The sequence below is a fragment of the Salmo trutta genome, chromosome 12, assembly GCF_901001165.1.
Source record: "Salmo trutta chromosome 12, fSalTru1.1, whole genome shotgun sequence".
Taxonomy (NCBI): Eukaryota; Metazoa; Chordata; class Actinopteri; order Salmoniformes; family Salmonidae; genus Salmo; species Salmo trutta.
Window position 1 is genome coordinate 91,052,204 of NC_042968.1, and position 26,668 is coordinate 91,078,871.

Sequence of the window (26,668 nt, forward strand, 5' to 3'; positions counted from 1 at the left end):
TAAAATACAGTAACTTTTTGTATATTAACTGTATGTTCACTGTAACCAGTTGGCAGGAAATGTTTAACAGTGTAATGAATAACCCTCTTGTTCTTGGTAGAACCGTCCTCAATTCAACAACTGGTTATACAAATAGTTATTCAAAGAACCACTATAAAAAGGTTCTTCACAGCCCAAGAAAGGCTTCAGCTATGGGGACAAAACGAAAAACTAGTAACCTTTTTGTGTGTACATTGAAACTCACCAAGTATGTTAGTATGAGTTCTGGTGTGTTCTCCGGATTTAAATTCCGTGACCACTTGACATGCATTCTCCTGAGGGCATAACAACACATAAGAAAACATTAAAGGCAGTTTTATCAACCCAACCTCCTGAAATACGATCGCCCACGTCAAACTTTCAAACAGCCAAATAAACAGGAATAAAGACATATTTACTATATGTAGCCAGGGGGTAAATTACAAAGCAACTTTACACGGGCACTTAAAACATACTAAAGACTGATGCTTCATCTATGTGTCTGACCTGTAGGTTAGCGCTAGGACCGCGAGGAGACCCATTCCAGCAGCACCAGCCCCAGCCCCCAGCAACACAGACAGGTCACCTGAAGTCACATTAAGTGAAACATAAAGTGAAACATAAACCATTACCTGGTAATCTCTGTCTCCAGTACGTGTCCTTGCTTAGGTATCCCACTTGTCCCTGTCTTTCCTACCTGTCCCTAGCTTCCTCTGACTTGTAGAGGTTTGTCCTACATGTCCTTAGCCTCCTCCTGCCTGGGAAATGTGTGTCTTCCTGTCCCTAGTGTCATGACGTGGCCCTTTCTGGATATAGATAGTGGCATCTCTCTCTCTCACTCTCACTCTCACTCTCACTCTCACTCTCACACTCACTCACTCACTCACTCACTCACTCACTCTCACACCCACACACAGGTTCTGTTATCTCAGGTCATAAATTCCTGGCGGAGACTCTCTGCCCCTAGCCATGCAGAAAGAGTGACACAGAGAGAACAAAGGATTTCACATGACGAACTCCTAAATCCCCAAAATGGGAATTTGAAACAAAATGTCCACTTGTGAGGAGGTGGGAAAGGTCCGTGGACTCTTAAGGGACGGGGATGATGAGTGTGTTTCATTTGGTGACCTCAGAGAGGACAGGAAACACACATAACTATATCTCTGAATGTGTACATTTCTCAATTTTGAGGTTTGCATCTAATTCTTGTATAACATGAATGAGTAAAGATGAAACTATTTGTGAAATGATGTAATGTGATGTTAAACCATTAATGTGAGATAATTGTATTCTCTTTAAAGTTTAACTAAGTCATTGGCCACGCCCCCGTGAGCACAGACATGATCTGGCATCATAGACCCGCCTTTTCAAATGTTACGAATAAAACCCCATCCTGAGGAAATCCTCTTCAGACCACAAAAACCTCAGTGGAAGCTAAGGTTGTAATGGTTGTTAAATTCCTAATCATACCACGTGGAGCATTGGCTGCACAGCGGGAAATGGTTAAACTCTGAGACTATCGATCCCGACAGAATAAGAGCAAATCTTAGGTACTAATTACTAGTCTGCAGCTAGAAATTATGTAAGCCTAGGATTGCGAATACCGACAACCGACTAAACATCTATTCTATGAGAACATTTCCGAATGGTACTCTGAAGTATCCATCCTAACGACAAAAATAATTTGATCTTCAGGGAAGCAGAGAGAGAGACGCTGATGAACTGATTCTCCGCAGACAGACGATTCCAACAGAAATCACGACAACACACTGGGCGTAAATATATATTGATTGCAATTATTCCTGAATGAGTGAGCGTTCATGTGCAAAGGATTAGTATTTCAAATAATATAAGTATCAACTGTGTAGTGATCCCTCTGGTGTTTCCCACCTGTTTTCAGTCCACACCCACTTCCCTTTGTCCACCAAGCCGTCATATCGGCTTAGCCCACTAGGAAACCTCCCTTATCACCACCTTGTAACCATAGCTACTGTTGTTTTTTTATGCATTTCTGTGATTATTTAGTTAGTAAATAAATTACTAAGACAATTGATGTATCGATGATTTATAGAAAAGGCTGGGTTCATGCAGATAACCAACAATTTACGACATTTGGAATGAGACTAACGTCAGGTAAAGAATAATTCATTAATTAGAAAACGAATTTATCAGATATTAAAATATCTGAAGTTATATCTGAAATTATAACTTTGTAATCTGAAGATTTTTCTTGGTGCCCTGACTTCCTAGTTAATCACGTAAAAATAATTACAGAGAATTGATTTGATAAAATAACAGTCTAACACGGCTCCACAGTCCTCCTACCTGTGGAGCCGTGTCTTCCTGTTCCTAGCCTCCTCTTACCTCTGGAGGTCTGTCTTACCTGTCCCTAGCCTCCTACTACCTGTGGAGGTTTGTGTTACCTGTCCCAAGCTGCCTCCTACCTGTGGAGGTGCGTCTTACCTGTCCCAAGCTGCCTCCTACCTGTGGAGGTGCGTCTTACCTGTCCCTAGCCTCCTCCTACCTGTGGAGATGTGTCTTACCTGTCCCTAGCCTTGTCTTACCTGTGGAGGTGCGTCTTACCTGTCCCTAGCCTCCTCCTACCTGTGGAGGTGTGTCTTGCCTGTGGAGGTGTGTCTTACCTGTCCCTAGCCGCCTGCTACCTGTGTAGGTGAGTTTTCCTGTTTCTAGTGTCTTCCGACTTGTGGAGTTGGGTCTGCGCATTTCGTGGCCATTTCGCCAATGCATACTGTGACTTCACTTCAGTCAGTACCGTCATTTGTTTTGAACAGCTGAGACACTTTTTCACATAAGCTAAAAATACAGCTATCGTGCTTGTAAACTAACTAGATTTTTCAAAAACAATATAAATACATAGCTTTTTAGAAAGTATGTTTTGTTGTTGCATTTAACCATCTACAGTTGATTGACAATCCCACACTTGAACCTAATTAGCATAATAATAAAAAATCCCCATCAAAATCCGTCTGTAGGGATTTTGCTACATCCATTTTGGCCATGTGACTCACTGTCTGTAGGAGCAATCAATTTTCATGAACGGGGTGGTGTACCTAAACTATTTGGTGAGTGTACTGTATACAGTGCATTCGGAAAGTATTCAGACCCCTTGACTTTTTCCACATTTTGTTACGTTACAGCCTTATTCTAAAATTGATTAAATAAAACATGTTCCTCATCAATTTACACACAATACCCCGTCATGACAAAGCAAACAGATTTTTTGAAATTTTTGCAAATGTATTAAATATAAAAACATAACTAATTACATTTAAAATAAGCTGTGCAGCTAAAATAGTGAAGACGTCCCATCTGGTTTGCGCTTAGTGGGACTATAATTTGTTTTCAACAGGACAATGACCCAACACATCTCCAGGCTGTGTAAGGGCTATTTGACCAAGTAGGAGAGTGATGGAGTGCTGCATCAGATGACCTAGCCTCCACAATCAGCTGACCTCAACCCAATTGAGATGGTTTGGGATGGGTTGGACTGCAGAGTGAAGGAAAAGCAGCCAACAAGTGCTCAGCATATGTGGGAAATCCTTCAAGACTGTTGGAAAAGCATTCCAGCTAAAGCTGGTTTAGAGAATGCCAAGAGTGTGCAAAGCTGTCATCAATGCAAAGGGTGGCTACTTTGAAGAATCTCAAATAGAAAATAAATGTCGATTTGTTTAAAAAAAATGTTGGTTACTACATAATTCCATATGTGTTATTTCATTGTTTTAATGTCTTCACTGTTATTCTACAATGTAGAAAATAGTAAAAATAAAGAAAAACCCTGGAAAACCTTGGAATGACTACCTCACAAACTAACTTTAACCCGACAAAAAAAAGAAAAACAGATTAATCTACAGACACGGATGATTTACTTAACGTTGAAGTAGAGGCTAGTGCTCTGGCTGGAATCCATGCAACACTGGAAAAGTTGTGTGAGGAGGTAGCAGGGCTGAGGGGGAATTTGGAGTTTAGCCAGAGTGAAATTCTCACACTCCAAGGAGAGAACAAGGCACTCACAGCCAAGGTAAAAATCCACGATTCCAACATGGATTGTCTACTCAGGGAAAACAGGGTGATGAATGAGTCGCTACTAGACATACAAAGTCATAGCATGCGTGAAAATATTTTTTTTTGTGGGATTTCTGAGGACTCATCCAATAATCCAGAGGGCATGATCAAAGAATTGATGCAATCCGCCTTGAAACTTCTTATAGTGACTTTAAACAAGGTGGCTTTCTACCGAGTACACAGACTTGGAGCTCAGAGCGACAAGACCAGCTCAGTTGGTAGAGCATGGTGTTTGCAACACCAGGGTTGTGGGTTCGATTCCCATGGGGGGCCAGCACAGGGAAAAAAAAAAATTTATGAAATTGTATGAAATGTATGCATTCACTACTGTAAGTCGCTCTGGATAAGAGCGTCTGCTAAATGACTAAAATGTAAATGTAAATATCCCAGACTGATCATCACAAAATTTGAACACTACCAACAAAAGGAGCTGATCAAAAGCAGAGGAAGGGAGTTTAAAGAGACCAAATTCGGTCTCAATTATCCATTTCCAAGGGAGATAAACAAATGTCACAAGAAGCAGTATCCGGTACAAAGGCAACAGAGGGAGAAGGGTAAGCGTGCCTTTCTCATCGTGGATAAACTCTTTATAGATGGACAGCTATTCTGAGACAGCTCCATAACACCATGGCTGTCCTAAATTCTACAAGGACTTCAGGTTATGAAAAAAAGAAAGTATGGCAACTTTAAAAATATCTGATCACTATGAAGTGGATATGAACACACGTACTCAATTACATGCTCGCTTACATATACGGATTTATACATACACACACACACCTAATCTCGCTCTCTTCTCTCACTCTCTCTCTTTTCTCCACTCTTCTCTCACTATTGTCGAGAACTGTTTTATCATTTAATATGTTTCTCGTTTGTCTATCTTCTTTATGTATTTGTCTACAAGTTTATATATGTTTACAACAAGCAAGGGAAGATATCAGAACAGGGACATTTGGGGAATAATAACATATTGTACGGAATACATTTGTACTGTAGTGGAGCCGCCTCTAGAGTAATGCAAGGTGTCTTTCATGATCATGTGAAACGTCAATTGCTATGGAAATGCTGGGATGTGTCTTTCAATGATGTTAAAGGTAATTATGATGCAACTATGATAGTGATACGATATGGATTACAATTATCATCATGAATATTAAAGCTATACGCAGTACATGTTACACACATAGACACTCAACCATGCAAATTGACAGAGTTATTATTGATTTGGACAGCACACATTATAGTCTTACTCTTATACATGCACACATTATAGCCTATACATGGGTAAAAGAAAAGGAATATAACATATACTGTTTACAGGAAAATCAATCTACATCCTTAGATGAAGTTGCGTGGAAAAAGGACTGGGGTGGTGAAATAATTTTCTGTCGTGGACAAAGGAACTCAAAAAGGTAATGATATTAATTAACACAAATCTTGATCTGAATGTGCAAGTAGTCAGGAAGGAAGGTGGATCTTTTTGAATATGAAAGTGGACGAACAAGAGATTTGGCTCATTAATCTATATGGTCCAAATCAGGATGATCCATACTTCTTCGAAAACATTTATACCAATTTATTGAACTTACAGGCAACAAATGATCAAATTATTATGGTGGGAGACTATAACACAGTGTTAAGTACTTCAATGGACCGTAAAGGTAATCACTCTACAAACTATCATCACCGTGCCTTTAAGGAAATCACAAATTTTATGGACACATTAGAAATAGTGGATATTTGGAGACTAAAAAACCCTGACCTAGTGATATATACATGGAGGAGACTTAATCAAGCTAGTCGTCTTGAATACTTTCTTGTCTCTTTCTCTCTTGCATCAAAGGTTAAAAAAGTTTTAATAGGAGACAGAATGCGATCGGATCATCATCTAATTGGTCTTCACATAACTCTTATAGATTTTCCACATGGACATTGGAAATTTAATCAAAGTTTACTGGAGGACAACTTAGTTTTAACTAAGACAAAAGAACTTATAACTGAATTTTTCAATTTTTCAATTTTGCAAATCCCGTTATTGTTTGGGATACCTTTAAATGTACCTTCAGAGGACATTCAATTCAATATTCATCAATAATAAACAAGCAGTTTCTGTCTAAAGAGTCAAAATTGTACGATCGTCTGAAGAAATGGACCAAGACGCAGCGCAGTTCCACATGATTTAATAAATGAAACTCACCAAAACAAATACAGAAGCAAACGAAACGTAAAGTAATGGTGTGCTCACAGGCACTACACAAAAACAAGATCCCACAATCACAGGTGGGAAAAAGGGCTGCCTAAGTATGATCCCCAATCAGAGACAACGAGAAACAGCTGCCTCTGATTGGGAACCATACTAGGCCAACAAAGAAATAGAAACTTAGATATGCCCACCCAAGTCACACCCTGACCTAACAAAATAGAGAATAAAAAAGGCTCTCTAACGTCAGGGCGTGACAGTACGAGGCTCCCCCCACTTCCGTGGAACCGGACCGTGGATCGTCGCCGGAGGCTCTGGACTGCCAACCGTCGCTGGAGGCTCTGAACTGCTGACCATCGCTGGAGGCTCTATACTGCAGACCGTCGCTGGAGGCTGCGGACCGGGGACCATCGCTGGAGGCTCCGGACCGGGGACCGTCGCTGGAGGCTCCAGACCGGGGACCGTCGCTGGAGGCTTCGTGCCATGGATCACCGCTGGAGGCTTCGGGCCATGGATCACCGCTGGAGGCTTCGGGCCATGGATCACCGCTGGAGGCTTCGGGCCATGGATCATCACTGGAGGTTTCGTGCGTGGAGCCGGTACAGGTTATACTGGACCGTGGAGATGCACCGGAAGTCTGGAGCGCAGAGCTGGCACAACCCGTCCTTGCTGGATGCTCACCCTAGCCCGGCAACTGCAGGGCGCTGGCACAGGACGCACTGGACTGTGAAGGTGCACCGGAGCCAGTGCGCAGAGCCGGCGCAGGATATCCTGGGCCGAAGAGACGCACCGGAGACCAGGAGCGCTGAGCCGGCACAATCCATCCTGGCTGGATGCTCATTTTCGCACGGCAAGTGCGAGGAACTGGCACAGAACGCACCGGGCTGTGGATGCGCACTGGAGACACATTGAGTATCTCCGCAAAGCATGGTATCTGAACCGTGACCAACTCCTCATTGTAATTACAGGGAGTTGGTTCTTGTTCCCACCTTTGCTCCGCTCGCACCCCCCCCCCAATTTTCTTGGGAGGCTGCCTCTCGGGTTTCCGTCTTCTCCTTGATTCCTGGTCTCGTCGCCGTTCCTCTCTCGCTGCCTCCGCCTGCTTCCATAGCAGGGTCTTTTCCCCTGCCATTACCTCCTCCCAGGTCCAGGATGTCCTCCACTCCCTTTTCTCCCGGGCCCAGGATCCCTGCTCCTCCTGGGCATGCTGCTTGGTCCTTTAGTGGTGGGATCTTCTGTTACGATCGTCTGAAGAAATGATCCAAGGCCCTGCGTGCGTAGAGTTCCACATGATTTAATAAATTAAACTCACCAAAACAAATACAGAAGCAAACAAAACATAAAGTAATGGTGTGCTCACAGGCACTACACAAAAACAAGATCCCACAATCACAGGTGGGAAAAAGGGCTGCCTAAGTATGATCCACAATCAGAGACAACGAGAAACAGCTGCCTCTGATTGGGAACCATACTAGGCCAACAAAGAAATAGAAACTTAGATATGCCCACCCAAGTCACACCCTGACCTAACAAAATAGAGAATAAAAAAGTCTCTCTAAGGTCAGGGCGTGACACAAAACTAACAAGGGAAATCCATGAACTAATAGTACAGGTAGATGGCAATAAAAACGATACTACAGAGATACAAAATAAGTTAGAGGAAAAACAAACAACAAAAATGTCAAATTATTCAAGAATGATCTAATGTAATATATTACAAAAATAAATCAAACTGGATGGAAATGGAGAAAAATGCACCTAATTCTTCCTGAATCTCCAATACAGGAACACTAACAAAAATAATTTGCAGAAACTCATTACTGAAGACGGAGTCATCTATGATTCTCTAAATTATATTTTAAAAGAGGAAGCTAATTATTTTAGGCAGATGTTCTCTTTTCCGTCCCATCCCCTCCCACTGAATGAAGATTACGATAAGGAATACTAATCAAAACTATAAAAAATGGAAAATGAACAAATGTTCAGAAGATAAGTGCGAAGGCCAAATTACAGAGGAAGAACATTTTGAGGCTATTAAATCCTTTCAGTCTGGAAAAACCCCAGGGCTTGATGGTATAGCGGTAGACCCTTTTTTGATATACTAAAAGCTCAATTGTTAGATTGTTTTAACTACTCCTATAGAAATGGTACTCTGTCAGGTACTCAACAGGAAGGTCTGATTTCTTTATTATTCAAACAAGACCCAGATGGCAAATTTAAAGATACAGTCTATCTAAAAAACTGCAAGCCCCTTACACTTCAATGTTCTGATGCAAAAATACAAGTGAAATGCACAGCACTTTTTCCAGGTATTGTTCATCCTGATCAGACAGGTTTTTTACATGGACGATACATTGGAGATAATATACGACAACTACTAGAAGTAATAGAACATTATGAAACATCTAAGAAGTCAGGGCTGGTATTTATAGCGGATTTTGAAAAGGCATTTGATAAAGTAAGACTACATTTCAGTGATTCTCTTAATTATTTATGATTTAATAAATAATAATAATTTTATTTAATTTATTATTTAAATGTATTATAATTAAGTTTACATACACTTAGGTTGGAGTCATTAAAACTCAGTTTTCAACCACTCCACACATTTCTTGTTAACAAACTATAGTTTTGGCAAGTCGGTTAGGACATCTGTTTTGTGGATGACACAAGTAATTTCTACAACAATTGTTTACAGACAGATTATTTCACTTATAATTCACTGTATCACAATTCCAGTGGGTCAGAAGTTTACATACACTAAGTTGACTGTGCCTTTAAACAGGTTGGAAAATTCCAGAAAATTATTTCATGGCTTTAGAAGCTTCTGATAGGCTGATTTAACATAATTTAGGTAAATTGGAGGTGTACCTGTGGATGTATTTCAAGGCCTACCTTCAAACTCAGTGCCTCTTTGCTTGACATCATGGGAAAATCTAAAGAAATCAGCCAAGACCTCACAAAAAAATTGTAGACCTCCACAAGTTCATCCTTGGGAGCAATTTCCAAATGAACTGAAGGTACCACGTTCATCTGTAAAAACAATAGTACACAAGTATAAACACCATGGGACCACACAGCTGTGATACCGCTCATGAAGGAGACATGTTCTGTCTCCTAGAGATGAATGTACTTTGGTGCGAAAAGTGCAAATCAATCCCAGAACAACAGCAAAGGACCTTGTGAAGATGCTGGAGGAAACAGGTACAAAACTATCTATATCCATAGTAAAACGAGTCCTATATCGACATAACCTGAAAGGCCGCTCAGCAAGGAAGAAGCCACTGCTCCAAAACCACCATAAAAAAAGTCAGACTACGGTTTGCAACTGCACATGGGGACAAAGATCGTAGAGAAAGGTCCTCTGGTCTGATGAAACAAAAATAGAACTGTTTGGCCATAATGACCATTGTAATGTTTGGAGCAAAAAGGGGGAGGCTAGCAAGTCGAAAAACACCATCCCAACGGTGAAGCACGGGGGTGGCAGCATCATGTTGTGGGGTTGCTTTGCTGAAGGAGGGACTGGTACACTTCACAAAATAGATGGCATCATGAGGTAGGAAAATTGTGTGGATATATTGAATCTCAAGACATTAGTTAGGAAGTTAAAACTTGGTTGCAAATGTGTCTTCGAAATGGACAATGACCCCAAGCATACTTCCAAAGTTGTGGCAAAATGGCTGAAGGACAACAAAGTCAAGGTATTGGATTGGCCATCACAAAGCCCTGACCTCAATCCCATAGAAAACTTGTGGGCAGAACTGAAAAAGCGTGTGTGAGAAAGGAGGCCTACAAACCTGACTCAGTTACACCAGCTCTGTCAGGAGGAATGGGCCAAAATTCACCCAACTTATTGTGGGAGACTTGTGTAAGGTTACCCGAAACACTTGACCCAAGTTAAACAATTTAAAGGCAATGCTTCCAAATACTAATTTAGTGTTTCCAAGCTGCTTGTCGATGGTCTTGTAGCCCATTCCAGCTTGTGTAGGTCTACAATCTCTTCCCTGACATCCTTGGAGAGCTCTTTGGTCTTGGCCATGGTGGAGAGTTTGGAATTTGATTGATTGATTGCTTCTGTGGACAGGTGTCTTTTATACAGGTAACAAACGGAGATTAGGAGCACTCCCTTTAAGAGTGTGCTCCTAATCTCAGCTCGTTACCTGTATAAAAGAAACCTGGGAGCCAGAAATCTTTCTGATTGAGAGGGGGTCAAATACTTATTTCCCTCATTAAAATGCAAATCAATTTCTAACATTTTTGACATGCATTTTTCTGGTTTCTTTTGTTGTTATTCTGTCTCTCACTGTTCAAATAAACCTACCATTAAAATTATAGACTGATAATTTCTTTGTCAGTGGGCAAACAAACAAAATCAGCAGGGGATCAAATACTTTTTTCCCTCACTGTACAAATAAATAAAATAATGTTAAGGGGCAAACACGGCTAAGACAACATTATGTTAGTTTCTGAGCTTTAACTATTATTAATCATTAGTGATAATAGAGACATGAGGGGTGCCATAATGAAGCTTGGGAGGGGCTGAGTGCAGGGAAAACGATCACATTTAGCAGTACTGATAAGGATAGGAACCGTTGAAGGCTCATATCACTCAGCTCCCTGCTCAGCAATAATGATGCGATGTTTAGCAATAATGAGGAGATGTATGTATGTATACTACCACGGGTGAAACCATGTTTTTTGTCTAATATTGAAGTTATGTGCAGAATAAACTTGGTTTAAAGCTTTCATAGTGTCCGTTGAGTTTGTAATAACAGGATCAAACACGTCTACGACAACTGAACCGTGTTAAAGGATCTAACACGGCTAAGAAACCAAAACAATGTAAAGGTATCAAACGTGGCTAAGACAAGTAAACAATGTTAATAAGGGGTCAAGCGTGGCTAGGACAAGTAAACAATGTTAAGCTCTCTAGGCTAGGGGGCGGTATTTTCACGTCCGGATTAAAAGTGTGCCCAAAGTAAACTGCCTGCTTCTCAGGCCCAGAAGCTAGGATATGCATATTATTAGTAGATGTGGATAGAAAACACTCTGAAGTTTCTAAAGGTATTTGAATGATGTTTGTGAGTATAACATAACTTATTTGGCAGGCGAAACCCCGAGGACAAACCATCCAGGAATTTTTTTTTGGAGGTCACTCTCTTTTCAATGGGTATTCTATGGGGATCTAGATTCATAAGGCACTTGCTTGCAATTCCTATCGCTTCCACTGGATGTCAACAGTCTTTAGAAATTGGTTGATGTTTTTCCTTTGAGAAGTGAAAAAGTAGTGCAGTTCACAACGAGGGTCGAGTGAAGTGTACTGTTTGTTTGAGGCGCACGACCTGAAAGCTCGCTCCACTTTGTTTTCATCCTGTATTGAACACAGTTTATCCTGTCTTAAATTTTACCGATTATTTATGTAAAAAAAATACCTAAAGTTGTATTAGGAAAGTTGTTTGAAATGTTTGGACAAAGATTACAGGTAACTTATTAGATATTTTGTAGTCATGTTGCGCAAGTTGGAACCGGTGTTTTAGTGGATAAAATGCGCCAAATAAATGGACATTTTGGATATATAACGATGGAATTAATCGAACAAAAGGACAATTTGTGATGTTTATGGGACATATTGGAGTGCCAACAGAAGAAGCTTGTCAAAGGTAAGGAATTAATTATATCGTTATTTCTGAGTTTTGTGTCAAGCCTGGCGGGATGAAATATGATTGTCTGTGGATGTGGATGGCTGCAAACTTTCTACTTTTAAACTCGGACAAAACAGAGATGCTTGTTCTAGGTCCCAAGAAACAAAGAGATCTTCTGTTGAATCTGACAATTAATCTGGATGGTTGTACAGCCGTCTCAAATAAAACTGTGAAGGACCTCGGCGTTACTCTGGACCCTGATCTGTCTTTTGAAGAACATATCAATACTGTTTCAAGGACAGCTTTTTTCCATCTACGTAACATTGCAAAAATCAGAAACTTTCTGTCCAAAAATGATGCAGAAAAATTAATCCATGCTTTTGTTACTTCTAGGCTGGACTACTGCAATGCTCTACTTTCCGGCTACCCGGATAAAGCACTAAACAAACTTCAGTTAGTGCTAAATACGACTGCTAGAATCCTGACTAGTAACAAAAAATTTGATCATATTACTCCAGTGCTAACCTCCCTACACTGGCTTCCTGTTAAGGCAAGGGCTGATTTCAAGGTTTTACTGCTAACCTACAAAGCATTACATGGGCTTGCTCCTACCTATCTTTCCGATTTGGTCCTGCCGTACATACCTACACGTACGCTACGGTCACAAGACGCAGGCCTCCTAATTGTCCCTAGAATTTTTAAGCAAACGGCTGGAGGTAGGGCTTTCTCCTATAGAGCTCCATTTTTATGGAATGGTCTGCCTACCCATGTGAGAGACGTAGACTCAGTCTCAACCTTTAAGTCTTTATTGAAGACTCATCTCTTCGGTGGGTCCTATGATTAAGTATAGTCTGGCCCAGGAGTGTGAAGGTGAACAGAAAGGCTGGAGCAACGAACCGCCCTTGCTGTCTCTGCCTTGCCGGTTCCCCTCTCTCCACTGGGATTCTCTGCCTCTACCCCTATTACAGGGGCTGAGTCACTGGCTTACTGGTGTTTTTCCATGCCGTCCATGGAAGGGGTGCGTCACTTGAGTGGGTTGAGTCACTGACGTGGTCTTCCTGTCTGGCGCCCCCCTTGGGTTGTGCCGTGGCGGAGATCTTTGTGGGCTATACTCGGCCTTGTCTTAGGACGGTAAGTTGGTGGTTGGAGACATCCCTCTAGTGGTGTGGGGGCTGTGCTTTGGCAAAGTGGGTGGGGTTATATCCTGCCTGTTTGGCCCTGTCCGGGGGTATCATCGGATGGGGCCACAGTGTCTTCTGATCCCTCCTGTCTCAGCCTCCAGTATTCATGCTGCAGTAGTTTATGTGTCGGGGGGCTAGGGTCAGTCTGTTACATCTGGAGTATTTCTCTTGTCTTATCCGGTGTCCTGTGTGAATTTAAATATGCTCTCTCTAATTCTCTCTTTCTCTCTTTCTTTCTCTCTGAGGACCTGAGCCCTAGGACCATGCCTCAGGACTACCTGGCATGATGACTCCTTGCTGTCCCCAGTCCACCTGGCCGTGCTGCTGCTGCAGTTTCAACTGTTCTGCCTGCGGCTATGGAACCCTGACCTGTTCACCGGACGTGCTTGTTGCACCCTCGACAACTACTATGATTATTATTATTTGACCATGCTGGTCATTTATGAACATTTTAACATCTTGACCATGTTCTGTTATAATATCCACCCGGCACAGCCAGAAGAGGACTGGCCACGCCTCATAGCCTGGTTCCTCTCTAGGTTTCTTCCTAGGTTTTTGGCCTTTCTAGGGAGTTTTTCCTAGGGAGTTTTTCCTAGCCACCGTGCTTCTTTCACATGCATTGCTTGCTGTTTGGGGTTTTAGGCTGGGTTTCTGTACAGCACTTTGAGATATCAGCTGATGTACGAAGGGCTATATAAATAAATTTGATTTGATTTGTGTTTGTTTGATGGGGTGCTGTCCTCAGATAATAACATGGTTTGATTTCGCCGTAAAGCCTTTTTGAAATCTCGTATGGTGGCTAGATTAACAAGACGTCAGGCTGAAATTTGGTGTATTGCACTTGTGATTGTATGAAAGTTAAATATTTCTAATACTTCAATTTCAATTTTGCTCTCTGCCATTTCACCGGATGTTGTCAAATCGATCCCGTTAACAGGATTTGATCCCTAAGAAGTTTTTAAGGTATCAATCGTGGCTAAGACAAGTAAACAATGTTAAGGTATTAAACGTGGCTAAGAAAAGTAAACAATGTTAAGGTATCAAATGTGGCTAAGACAAGTAAACATTGTCAAGGTATTAAACGTGGCTAAGACAAGTAAACAATGTTAAAACTTCTTACGGCTGAAATCCCGTTAACGGGATCGATATGACAACAGCCAGTGAAAGTGCAGAGCACCAAATTCAAACAACAGAAATCTCATAATTAAAATTCCTCAACCATACAAGTATTTTACACCATTTTAAAGATAAAATTCTCGTTAATCCAACCACAGTGTCCGATTTCAAAAAGGCTTTACAGCAAAAGCACACCAAACGATTATGTTAGATCAGCGCCTAGTCACAGAAAAACACAGCCATTTTTCCAGCCAAAGAGGAGTCACAAAACGCCGAAATAGAGATAACATTAATCACTAACCTTTGATGATCTTCATCAGATGACACTCATAGGACTTTATGTTACACAATACATGCATGTTTTGTTCGATAAAGTTCATATTTATATCCAAAAATCTCATTTTACATTGGCGCGTAATGTTCAGTAATGTTTTGCCTCCAAATCCTCCGGTGATTTTGCAGAGAGCCACATCAATTTACAGAAATACTTATCATAAATGTTGATGAAAATACAAGTGTTATGCATGGAACTTTAGATAAACTTCTCCTTAATGCAACTGCTGTGTCAGATTTCAAAAAAGCTTTACCAAAAAAGCACACCATGCAATAATCTGAGTACGGCGCTCAGACACAAAAACAAGCCAAAAATATATCCGCCATGTTGGAGACAACAGAAGTCAGAAATAGCATTATAAATATTCACTTACCTTTGATGATCTTCATCACAATGCACTCCCAGGAATCCCAGTTCCACAATAAATGTTTGTTTTGTTCGATAAAGTCCAACCTTTATGTCCAAATACCTCCTTTTTGTTCGCGCCTTCAGTTCACAAATGCAAATTCACGACGCGCAGGCCAGACGAAAACTCAAAAGATTCCATTACAGTTCGTAGAAACATGTCAAACGATGTATAGAATCAATCTTTAGGATGTTGCTATCATAAATCTTCAATAAGATTTCAACCGGAGAATTCCTTTGTCTTTAGAAATGCAATGGAACTCAGCTACCTCTCACAGGCGCGCGCATGGCTGAAGCTCATGCCCATCTGGTAGACACCTGATACAATCAGCTCTTATTCCCCTCCACTTCACAGTAGAAGTCACAAACAAGGTTCTAAAGACAGTTGACATCTAGTGGAAGCCTTAGGAAGAGCAATATGACCCCACAGACACTGTATATTGGATAGGTCAAGACTTGGAAAAATTACAAACCTCAGATTTCCCACTTCCTGGTTGGATTTTGTCTCAGGTTGTTGCCTACTATATGAGTTCTGTTATACTCACAGACATCAGTCAAACAGTTTTAGAAACGTCAGAGTGTTTTCTATCCAAATCTACTAATAATATGCATATCTTAGCTTCTGGGCCTGAGTAGCAGGCAGTTTACTCTGGGCACCTTCTTCATCCAAGCTACTCAATACTGCCACCCAGCCAAAAGAAGTTAAGGGATCAAACGTGGCTAAGACAAGTAAACCATTATTAAAGGATCAAACATGGCAAAGACAACTGAATCCTTAATGGATCAAACACGGTTGTATAATATTTAACCCAATCTAACATTGACTGTGGGTACTGTATGTCTCATATAATTTCATACTCACATTTTTTTGTAAGTTTGCTCTTGGACATCTATGCTTTGTACTCACCGTCCGAGTCTGTACTATGGTCTATCTCATTGTCTGCCTCTTCCACACCATCAATTAAGGGGATACCTGGAACAAAGATAAACACTATTAGTCCTGGGAGTGTTAGTCAGAGATTGTTAATTATTTTGAGATGCGGGAGAGGGTTAGTTAAAATGTATGTGAAATTAAGAATACCACCATAATTTCTGAAATTAGGTAACTTAATTTAAATGGTGTGAAATAGAAGTCCTGGGAGTGCATTCTGACGAAGAACAGCAAAGGTAATCCAATTTTTCTTATAGTAAATCTGAGTTTGGTGAGTGCCAAACTTGGTGGGTGTCAAAATAGCTAGCCATGATGGCCGGGCTATATACTCAGAATATTGCAAAATGTGCTTTCACCAAAAAACTATTTTAAAATCTGACACCGCGATTGCATAAAGGAGTTCTATATCTATATTTCTTAAAATAATTGTTATGTTTTTTGTGAACGTTTATTGTGAGTAATTTAGTAAATTCACCGGAAGTTTCGGTGGGTATGCTAGTTCTGAACGTCACATGCTAATGTAAAAAGCTGTTTTTTTATATAAATATGAACTTGATTGAACAAAACATGCATGTATTGTATAACATAATGTCCTAGGAGTGTCATCTGATGAAGATCATCAAAGGTTAGTGCTGCATTTAGCTGTGGTTTTGGTTTTTGTGACATTATATGCCAGCTTGAAAAATGGGTGTGTGATTATTTCTGGCTGGGTACTCTCCTGACATAATCTAATGTTTTGCTTTCGTTGTAAAGCCTTTTTGAAATCGGACAATGTGGTTAGATAAAGGAGAGTCTTGTCTTTAAAATGGTGTAAAATAGTCATATGTTTGAAAAATTGAAGTTTTTGGATTTCTGAGGTGTTTGTAATTCGCGCCACGCCCTATCATTGGATATTGGAGCGGTGTTCCGCTAGCGGAACATCTAGATGTAAGAGGTTAACCTGTTTGGGGTAGGGGGCAGTATTGAGAATTTTGGAAAAAATATGTTCCCATTTTTAACTGCCTCCTACACCAACTCAGAAGCTAGAATATGCATATTATTGTTCAGGTTTGGATAGAAAACACTCTGAATTTTCTAAAACTGTTTGAATGGTGTCTGTGAGTATAACAGAACTCCTATGGCAGGCAAAAACCTGACAAGGCTTCAAGCAGGAAGTACCCTGTCTGACAAGGAGTCGTGCGTCTTACCTCTTTTTATTGAAAAGTAAGGATCTTAGCTGTAACGTGACAATTCCCAGGGCTCCAATAGGCTCTCAGAGCCCGCGAAAACCCTGAAGGTTTACGAGGGAGCCTCAGGTTGAAACATATTATCGCCTTTTGTAAGTGGCTGCTCGGAGGACCTTTCAATGATGCGCGTGCATGAGTCGCTTCTGAGGAGAAATTTTATTCGGCTGTTTAGGCTCAATGCATACTCCCGGTCGGAATATTATCACTTCTCTACGACATAAATGGCATAAAAATTGGTTTTAAACAGCGGTTGACATGCTTCGAAGTACGGTAATGGAATATTTAGACATTTTTGACAAGCCAACGCACCATGCGCGGGACCGTGAGGAAGCATTCTGATAGTGTCTAGAACTCACGAACAAAACGTCGCTGTTGGAATATAACGATGGATTATTTGGGACCAAACCAACATTTGTTATTGAAGTAGAAGTCCTGGCAGTGTATTCTGATGAAGAACAAGCAAGGTAAGAACATTTTTCTTATAGGAAATGTGATTTTGGTGGAGGCTGAACTGGGTGGGTATCTAAATAGCTAGCCCTGTAATGCCGGGCTATGTACTTAGATTATTGCAAAATGTGCTTCATCCGAAAAGCTATTTTAAAATCGGACATATCGAGTGCATAGAGGGGTAATGTATCTATAATTCTTAAAATAATTGTTATGCTTTTTGTGAACGTTTATCGTGAGTAATTTAGCAAACTGTTAGTAAATTCACCGGAAGTTTGCGGTGGTTATGCTTTTTCTGAACGTCACATGCTAATGTAAAAAGCTGGTTTTTGATATAAATATGAACTTGATTAAACAGACATGCATGTATTGTATAACACAATGTCCTAGGTGTGTCATCTGATGAAGATCATAAAAGGTTAGTGCTGCATTTAGCTGTGGTTTGGGTTTATGTGACATGATATGCTAGCTTGAAAAATGGGTGTCAGATTTTTTCTGGCTGGGTACTCTGCTAACATAATCTAATGTTTTGCTTTTGTTGTAAAGCCTTTTTGAAATCGGACAGTGGGGTTAGATTAACGAGATTCTTGTCTTTAAATAGCTGTGAAATAGTCATATGTTTGAGAAATTGAAGTTATAGCATTTCTAACGATTCAAAAATCGCGCCACTGGATTGAAGTGGCTGTTACGTAGGTGGGACGAAATCGTCCCACATACCCCAGAGAGGTTAACAAGAAGTTAGGCTGTAATTTGGTGTATTGCACTTGTGATTGTATGAAAGATAAATATTTCTAAAAATGTAATTTGAATTTGGCGCTCTGCCATTTCACCGGATGTTGTCAAATCGATCCCGTTAACAGGATTTGATCCCTAAGAAGTTTTTAAGGTATCAAACGTGGCTAAGACAAGTAAACAATGTTAAGGTATCAAATGTGGCTAAGACAAGTAAACATTGTCAAGGTATTAAACATGGCTAAGACAAGTAAACCATTATTAAAGGATCAAACATGGCAAAGACAACTGAATCCTTAAGGGATCAAACACGGTTGTATAATATTTAACCCAATCTAACATTGACTGTGGGTACTGTATGTCTCATATAATTTCATACTCACATTTTTTTGTAAGTTTGCTCTTGGACATCTATGCTTTGTACTCACCGTCCGAGTCTGTACTACGGTCTATCTCATTGCCTGCCTCTTCCACACCATCAATTAAGAGCATATCTGGAACAAAGATAATCCCTATTAGGACTGGGAAGAGTGTTAGTCAGAGATTGTTCATTATTTTGAGATGCGGGAGAGGGTTAGTTAAAATGTATGTGAAATTAAGATTGTTTGTTGATCCTTGCCAGACAACCTTCTTCAGGACTTGCCATAGATTTTCAAGTAACTCTGCCACTCAGGAACATTCACTGTCTTCTTAGTAAGCCTACTCAGGTGTAGATTTGGTCTTGTGTTTAAGGTTATTGTCCTGCTAAAAGGTGAATTAATATCCCAGTGTTTGGTGGAAAGCAGACTGAAACAGGTGTTTCTCTAGGGTTTTGCATGTGCTTAGTTCCATTCTGTTTCTTTTTTTTATCCTGAAGTTAATTGCTTGGCAACATGTTTTGCAATAATAGTTTAGTGTCTTGTTTTGAACTGTTTGTCTCATGGTGAAATCCTTGAGCGGTTTCCTTCCTCTCCGGCAACTGAGTTAGGAAGGAGACCTGTATCATTGTAGTGCCTCTGTGATTTGATACACCATCCAGTGTAATTAATAACTTCACCATTCTTCATAGGATATTCCGTTTTTTTTACCCATCTACCAATACGTACCCTTCTTTGCAAGCAATTGGGAAGACCTCCTGGTGTATGTTGTTGAATCTGTGTTTGAAATTCACTGCTTGACTAAGGGACCTCAGATAATTGTATTTCACAGCAAAAACATGTTTTAATCTCCATAGGGTGGGCGTGCCCATTGACCCCCCCTAGAAGGGTATTGACCCTGGAACTCATTGATCCGACACCCTAAAAAAATGTAATTTAAAGTTACACCCTTTCACCTGTCAGTGCTGTCTGACAAACAGTAAGTTCTATCTCGGACGATCCATTCCCATCCCGACACTGAGCTAGCCACACTTTCACTTTGTATCAATCAAACTGTATTTATACAACACATTTCTTACAATCAAACAATAAAGGTAGAAAGATAAAGACACAATATGTTTCTACTCAAATATACAATTAAGATTAGACAAGAATAAAATGTAAATAGCAAAACAAAAGTACAATAACAGTGGGCATGAGAGAGTATTGCAGCAATATAATAAATTAAAGGTAATAAAATAAAGAAGAAATATAGAATGGGGTTATATAAATAAAGTAGATAATATTGTTAATACAACTGTAACCATGTTAAGATATCAAACGTGGCTAGGACAACTTAACCATGTTAAGGCATCAAAGGCAGCTAAGACAAGTAAACCAGGTTAAGGTATCAAAGGCAGCTAAGAAACCTAAACAATGTTAAGGTATCAAACGAGGCTAAGACAACTTAACCATGTTAAGGGATCAAACGTGGGTAAGACAAGTAAACAATGTTAAGGTATCAAATGTGGCTAAGACAAGTAAGCAATGTTAAGGGATCAAACGTGGCTAGGACAAGTAAACAATGTTAACCTCTATAGGCTAGGGGGCGGTATTTTCACGTCCGGATGAAAACCAAGCCCAAAATAAACTGCCTGCTACTCAGGCCCAGAAGCTAGGATATGCATATTATTAGTAGATGTGGATAGAAAACACTCTGAAGTTTCTAACAGTGTTTGAATGATGTCTGTCAGTATAAAAGAACATATGTGGCAGGCGAAACCTCGAGGACAAACCATGCAGGATTTTTTGTTGTTGTTGAGGTCACTCTCTTTTCAATGGGTTTTCTATGGGGATCTAGATTCATAAGGCACTTGCTTGCAGTTCCTATCGCTTCCACTGGATGTCAACAGTCTTTAGAAATTGGTTGATGTTTTTCCTTTGAGAAATGAAGAAGTAGTGCAGTTCAGAACGAGGTCGAGTGAAGTGTACTGTTTGTTTGAGGCGCACGACCTGAAAGCTCGCTCCACTTTGTTTTCTTCCTGTATTGAACACAGTTTATCCCAACTTAAATTTTATCAATTATTTATGTTAAAAAATACCTAAAGTTGTATTAGGAAAGTTGTTTGAAATGTTTGGACAAAGATTACAGGTAACTTATTAGATATTTTGTAAACATGTTGCGCAAGTTGGAACTGGTGTTTTTCTGGATCAAATGCGCCAAATAAATGGAGATTTTGGATATATAAGGATGGAATTAATCGAACAAAAGGACCATTTGTGATGTTTATGGGACATATTGGAGTGCCAACAGAAGAAGCTTGTCAAAGGTAAGGCATGAATTATATTGTTATTTCTGAGTTTTGTGTCACGCCTGGCGGGATGCAATATGATTGTCTGTGTTTGTTTGAAGGTTTGCTGTCCTCAGATAATAGCATGGTTTGCTTTCGCCGTAAAGCCTTTTTGAAATCTGAAATGGTGGCTAAATTAACCTGTTTAGGATAGGGGGCAGTATTTTCACGGCCGGATAAAAACATACCCGATTTAATCTGGTTATTACTCCTGCCCAGAAACTAGAATATGCATATAATTGTTTGATTTGGATAGAAAACACCCTAAAGTTTCTAAAACTGTTTGAATGGTGTCTGTGAGTATAACAGAACTCATATGGCAGGCCAAAACCGGAGAAGATTGCATACAGGAAGTGCCCTCTCTGACCATTTCTTGGCCTTCTATAGCCTCTTTATGGAAAATAGCGGATCTCTGCTGTAACGTGACATTTTCTAAGGCTCCCATAGGCTCTCAGAAGGCGTCAGAACGGGAATGATGACTCTGCAGTCCCTGGCTGAAAAACAGTAGCGCATTTGGATAGTGGTCGATCTGAGAACAATGAAACGGGTGCGCGCTTGCACGTGAAGAGTCCATTTTACATTTTCAGTCTTTGAACGAAAACGACGTCTTCCGGTCGGAATATTATCGCTATTTTACGAGAAAAATCGCATAAAAATTGATTTTAAACAGCGTTTGACATGCTTCGAAGTACGGTAATGGAATATTTTGAATTTTTTTGTCACGATACGCGCTGGCGCTTCACCCTTCGGATAGTGTCTTGAAGGCAAGAACAAAACGCCGCTATTTGGATATGACTATGGATTATTTGGAACCAAAACAACATTGGGTGTAAACTAGAAGTCCTGGGAGTGCATTCTGACGAAGAACAGCAAAGGTAATCCAATTTTTCTTATAGTAAATCTGAGTTTGGTGAGTGCCAAACTTGGTGGGTGTCAAAATAGCTAGCCATGATGGCCGGGCTATATACTCAGAATATTGCAAAATGTGCTTTCACCGAAAAACTATTTTAAAATCTGACACCGCGATTGCATAAAGGAGTTCTATATCTATATTTCTTAAAAGAATTGTTATGTTTTTTGTGAACGTTTATTGTGAGTAATTTAGTAAATTCACCGGAAGTTTCGGTGGGTATGCTAGTTCTGAACGTCACATGCTAATGTAAAAAGCTGTTTTTTTATATAAATATGAACTTGATTGAACAAAACATGCATGTATTGTATAACATAATGTCCTAGGAGTGTCATCTGATGAAGATCATCAAAGGTTAGTGCTGCATTTAGCTGTGGTTTTTGTTTTTGTGACATTATATGCCAGCTTGAAAAATGGGTGTGTGATTATTTCTGGCTGGGTACTCTCCTGACATAATCTAATGTTTTGCTTTCGTTGTAAAGCCTTTTTGAAATCGGACAATGTGGTTAGATAAAGGAGAGTCTTGTCTTTAAAATGGTGTAAAATAGTCATATGTTTGAAAAATTGAAGTTTTTGGATTTCTGAGGTGTTTGTAATTCGCGCCACGCCCTATCATTGGATATTGGAGCGGTGAACATCTAGATGTAAGAGGTTAACAAGAAGTTAGGCTGTAATTTGGTGTATTGCACTTGTGATTGTATGAAAGTTAAATATTTCTAAAAATGTAATTTGAATTTGGCGCTCTGCCATTTCACCGGATGTTGTCAAATCGATCCCGTTAACAGGATTTGATCCCTAAGAAGTTTTTAAGGTATCAAACGTGGCTAAGACAAGTAAACAATGTTAAGGTATCAAATGTGGCTAAGACAAGTAAACATTGTCAAGGTATTAAACATGGCTAAGACAAGTAAACAATGTTAAAACTTCTTACGGCTAAAATCCCGTTAACGGGATCGATATGACAACAGCCAGTGAAAGTGCAGGGCGCCAAATTCAAACAACAGAAATCTCATAATTAAAATTCCTCAACCATACAAGTATTTTACACCATTTTAAAGATAAAATTCTCGTTAATCCAACCACAGTGTCCGATTTCAAAAAGGCTTTACAGCAAAAGCACACTAAACGATTATGTTAGATCAGCGCCTAGTCACAGAAAAACACAGCCATTTTTCCAGCCAAAGAGAGGAGTGTAACGCCCTGGCCATAGAGAGGGGTTTTTGTTCTTTATTTTGGTTAGGCCAGGGTGTTACATTGGGTGGGCGTTCTATGTTCATTTTTCTATGTTTTTGTATTTCTTTGTTTTGGGCCGTGTGTGGCTCCCAATCAGGCACAGCTGTAGTTCGTTGTTGCTGATCCGGAGTCACACATAAGGAGCCTGTTTTTCCTTTGCGTTTTGTGGGGGATTGTTTCTGTTTAGTGTTTTGCACCTGACAGGACTGTTTGGCTGTCGGTTTTCTTGTTTTGTGTGTATAGTGTTTTTACGTTTATTAAAATTCAAAGATGAACACTAACTCCGCTGCACCTTGGTCTACTTCCACAGAGAGCCGTTACAAGGAGTCACAAAAAGCAGAAATAGAGAACATTAATCACTAACTTTTGATGATCTTCATCAGATGACACTCATAGGACTTCATGTTACACAATACATGCATGTTTTGTTCGATAAAGTTCATATTTATATCCAAAAATCTCATTTTACATTGGCGCATTATGTTCAGTAATGTTTTGCCTCCAAATCCTCCGGTGATTTTGCAGAGCCACATCAATTTACAGAAATACTTATCATAAATGTTGATGAAAATACAAGTGTTATGCATGGAACTTTAGATAAACTTCTCCTTAATGCAACTGCTGTGTCAGATTTCAAAAAAGCTTTACCAAAAAAACACACCATGTAATAATCTGAGTACGGCGCTCAGACACAAAAACAAGCCAAAAATATATCCGCCATGATGGAGTCAACAGAAGTCAGAAATAGCATTATAAATATTCACTTACCTTTGATGATCTTCATCACAATGCACTCCCAGGAATCCCAGTTCCACAATAAATGTTTGTTTTGTTCGATAAAGTCCAACCTTTATGTCCAAATACCTCCTTTTTGTTTGCGCCTTCAGTTCACAAATCCAAATTCACGAGGCCAGATGAAAACTAAAGAAATTCCATTACAGTTTGTAGAAACATGTCAAACGATGTATAGAATCAATCTTTAGGATGTTTTTATCATAAATCTTCAATAAGATTTCAACCGGAGAATTCCTTTGTCTTTAGAAATGCAATGGAACTCAGCTACCTCTCACAGGCGCGCGCATGGCTGAAGCTCATGCCCATCTGGTAGACACCTGATACAATCAGCTCTTATTCCCCTCAACTTCACAGTAGAAGCCTCAAACAAGGTTCTAAAGACAGTTGACATCTAGTGGAAGCCTTAGGAAGAGCAATATGACCCCACAGACACTGTATATTGGATAGGTCAAGACTTGGAAAAACTACAAACCTCAGATTTCCCACTTCCTGGTTGGATTTTGTCTCAGGTTGTTGCCTACCATATGAGTTCTGTTATACTCACAGACATCATTCAAACAGTTTTAGAAACTTCAGAGTGTTTTCTATCCAAATCTACTAATAATATGCATATCTTAGCTTCTGGGCCTGAGTAGCAGGCAGTTTACTCTGGGCACCTTCTTCATCCAAGCTACTCAATACTGCCACCCAGCCAAAATAAGTTAAGGGATCAAACGTGGCTAAGACAAGTAAACCATTATTAAAGGATCAAACATGGCAAAGACAACTGAATCCTTAAGGGATCAAACACGGTTGTATAATATTTAACCCAATCTAACATTGACTGTGGGTACTGTATGTCTCATATAATTTCATACTCACATTTTTTTGTAAGTTTGCTCTTGGACATCTATGCTTTGTACTCACCTTCCGAGTCTGTACTACGGTCTATCTCATTGCCTGCCTCTTCCACACCATCAATTAAGAGCATATCTGGAACAAAGATAATACCTATTAGGACTGGGAAGAGTGTTAGTCAGAGATTGTTCATTATTTTGAGATGCGGGAGAGGGTTAGTTAAAATGTATGTGAAATTAAGATTGTTTGTTGATCCTTGCCAGACAACCTTCTTCAGGACTTGCCATAGATTTTCAAGTAACTCTGCCACTCAGGAACATTCACTGTCTTCTTAGTAAGCCTACTCAGGTGTAGATTTGGTCTTGTGTTTAAGGTTATTGTCCTGCTAAAAGGTGAATTAATATCCCAGTGTTTGGTGGAAAGCAGACTGAAACAGGTGTTTCTCTAGGGTTTTGCATGTGCTTAGTTCCATTCTCTTTCTTTTTTTTATCCTGAAGTTAATTGCTTGGCAACATGTTTTGCAATAATAGTTTAGTGTCTTGTTTTGAACTGTTTGTCTCATGGTGAAATCCTTGAGCGGTTTCCTTCCTCTCCGGCAACTGAGTTAGGAAGGAGACCTGTATCATTGTAGTGCCTCTGTGATTTGATAAACCATCCAGTGTAATTAATAACTTCACCATTCTTCATAGGATATTCCGGTTTTTTTTACCCATCTACCAATACGTACCCTTCTTTGCAAGCAATTGGGAAGACCTCCTGGTGTATGTTGTTGAATCTGTGTTTGAAATTCACTGCTTGACTAAGGGACCTCAGATAATTGTATTTCACAGCAAAAACATGTTTTAATCTCCATAGGGTGGGCGTGCCCATTGATCCCCCCTAGAAGGGTATTGACCCTGGAACTCATTGATCCGACACCCTAAAAAAATGTAATTTAAAGTTACACCCTTTCACCTGTCAGTGCTGTCTGACAAACAGTAAGTTCTATCTCGGACGATCCATTCCCATCCCGACACTGAGCTAGCCACACTTTCACTTTGTATCAATCAAACTGTATTTATACAACACATTTCTTACAATCAAACAATAAAGGTAGAAAGATAAAGACACAATATGTTTCTACTCAAATATACAATTAAGATTAGACAAGAATAAAATGTAAATAGCAAAACAAAAGTACAATAACAGTGGGCATGAGAGAGTATTGCAGCAATATAATAAATAAAATGTAATAAAATAAAGAAGAAATATAGAATGGGGTTATATAAATAAAGTAGATAATATTGTTAATACAACTGTAACCATGTTAAGATATCAAACGTGGCTAGGACAACTTAACCATGTTAAGGCATCAAAGGCAGCTAAGACAAGTAAACCATGTTAAGGTATCAAAGGCAGCTAAGAAACCTAAACAATGTTAAGGTATCAAACGAGGCTAAGACATCTTAACCATGTTAAGGGATCAAACGTGGGTAAGACAAGTAAACAATGTTAAGGTATCAAATGTGGCTAAGACAAGTAAGCAATGTTAAGGGATCAAACGTGGCTAGGACAAGTAAACAATGTTAACCTCTATAGGCTAGGGGGCGGTATTTTCACGTCCGGATGAAAACCAAGCCCAAAATAAACTGCCTGCTACTCAGGCCCAGAAGCTAGGATATGCATATTATTAGTAGATGTGGATAGAAAACACTCTGAAGTTTCTAACAGTGTTTGAATGATGTCTGTCAGTATAAAAGAACATATGTGGCAGGCGAAACCTCGAGGACAAACCATGCAGGATTTTTTGTTGTTGTTGAGGTCACTCTCTTTTCAATGGGTTTTCTATGGGGATCTAGATTCATAAGGCACTTGCTTGCAGTTCCTATCGCTTCCACTGGATGTCAACAGTC

General features: G+C 39.8%; 1 protein-coding gene across 6 annotated transcripts in view; it reads right to left on the bottom strand.

Annotated features, from left to right (window-relative positions):
* The window catches only part of LOC115204650 (fibrinogen-binding protein), a 71,860-nt gene that overhangs the window by 4,031 nt on the left and 41,161 nt on the right, over nucleotides 1–26,668 (bottom strand). For 3 of the 6 annotated variants that reach the window (XM_029770354.1, XM_029770351.1, XM_029770353.1), the window contains 5 exons: nucleotides 24,846–24,911; nucleotides 18,744–18,809; nucleotides 15,887–15,952; nucleotides 526–604; nucleotides 245–314 (listed from right to left, as the gene is read on the bottom strand). In XM_029770354.1, coding sequence (XP_029626214.1) covers nucleotides 245–314; nucleotides 526–604; nucleotides 15,887–15,952; nucleotides 18,744–18,809; nucleotides 24,846–24,911 — 347 coding nt within the window. The remainder of the gene's footprint in view (nucleotides 1–244; nucleotides 315–525; nucleotides 605–15,886; nucleotides 15,953–18,743; nucleotides 18,810–24,845; nucleotides 24,912–26,668) is intronic. The other 3 variants (XM_029770356.1, XM_029770357.1, XM_029770355.1) reach the window with 2 other exon arrangements.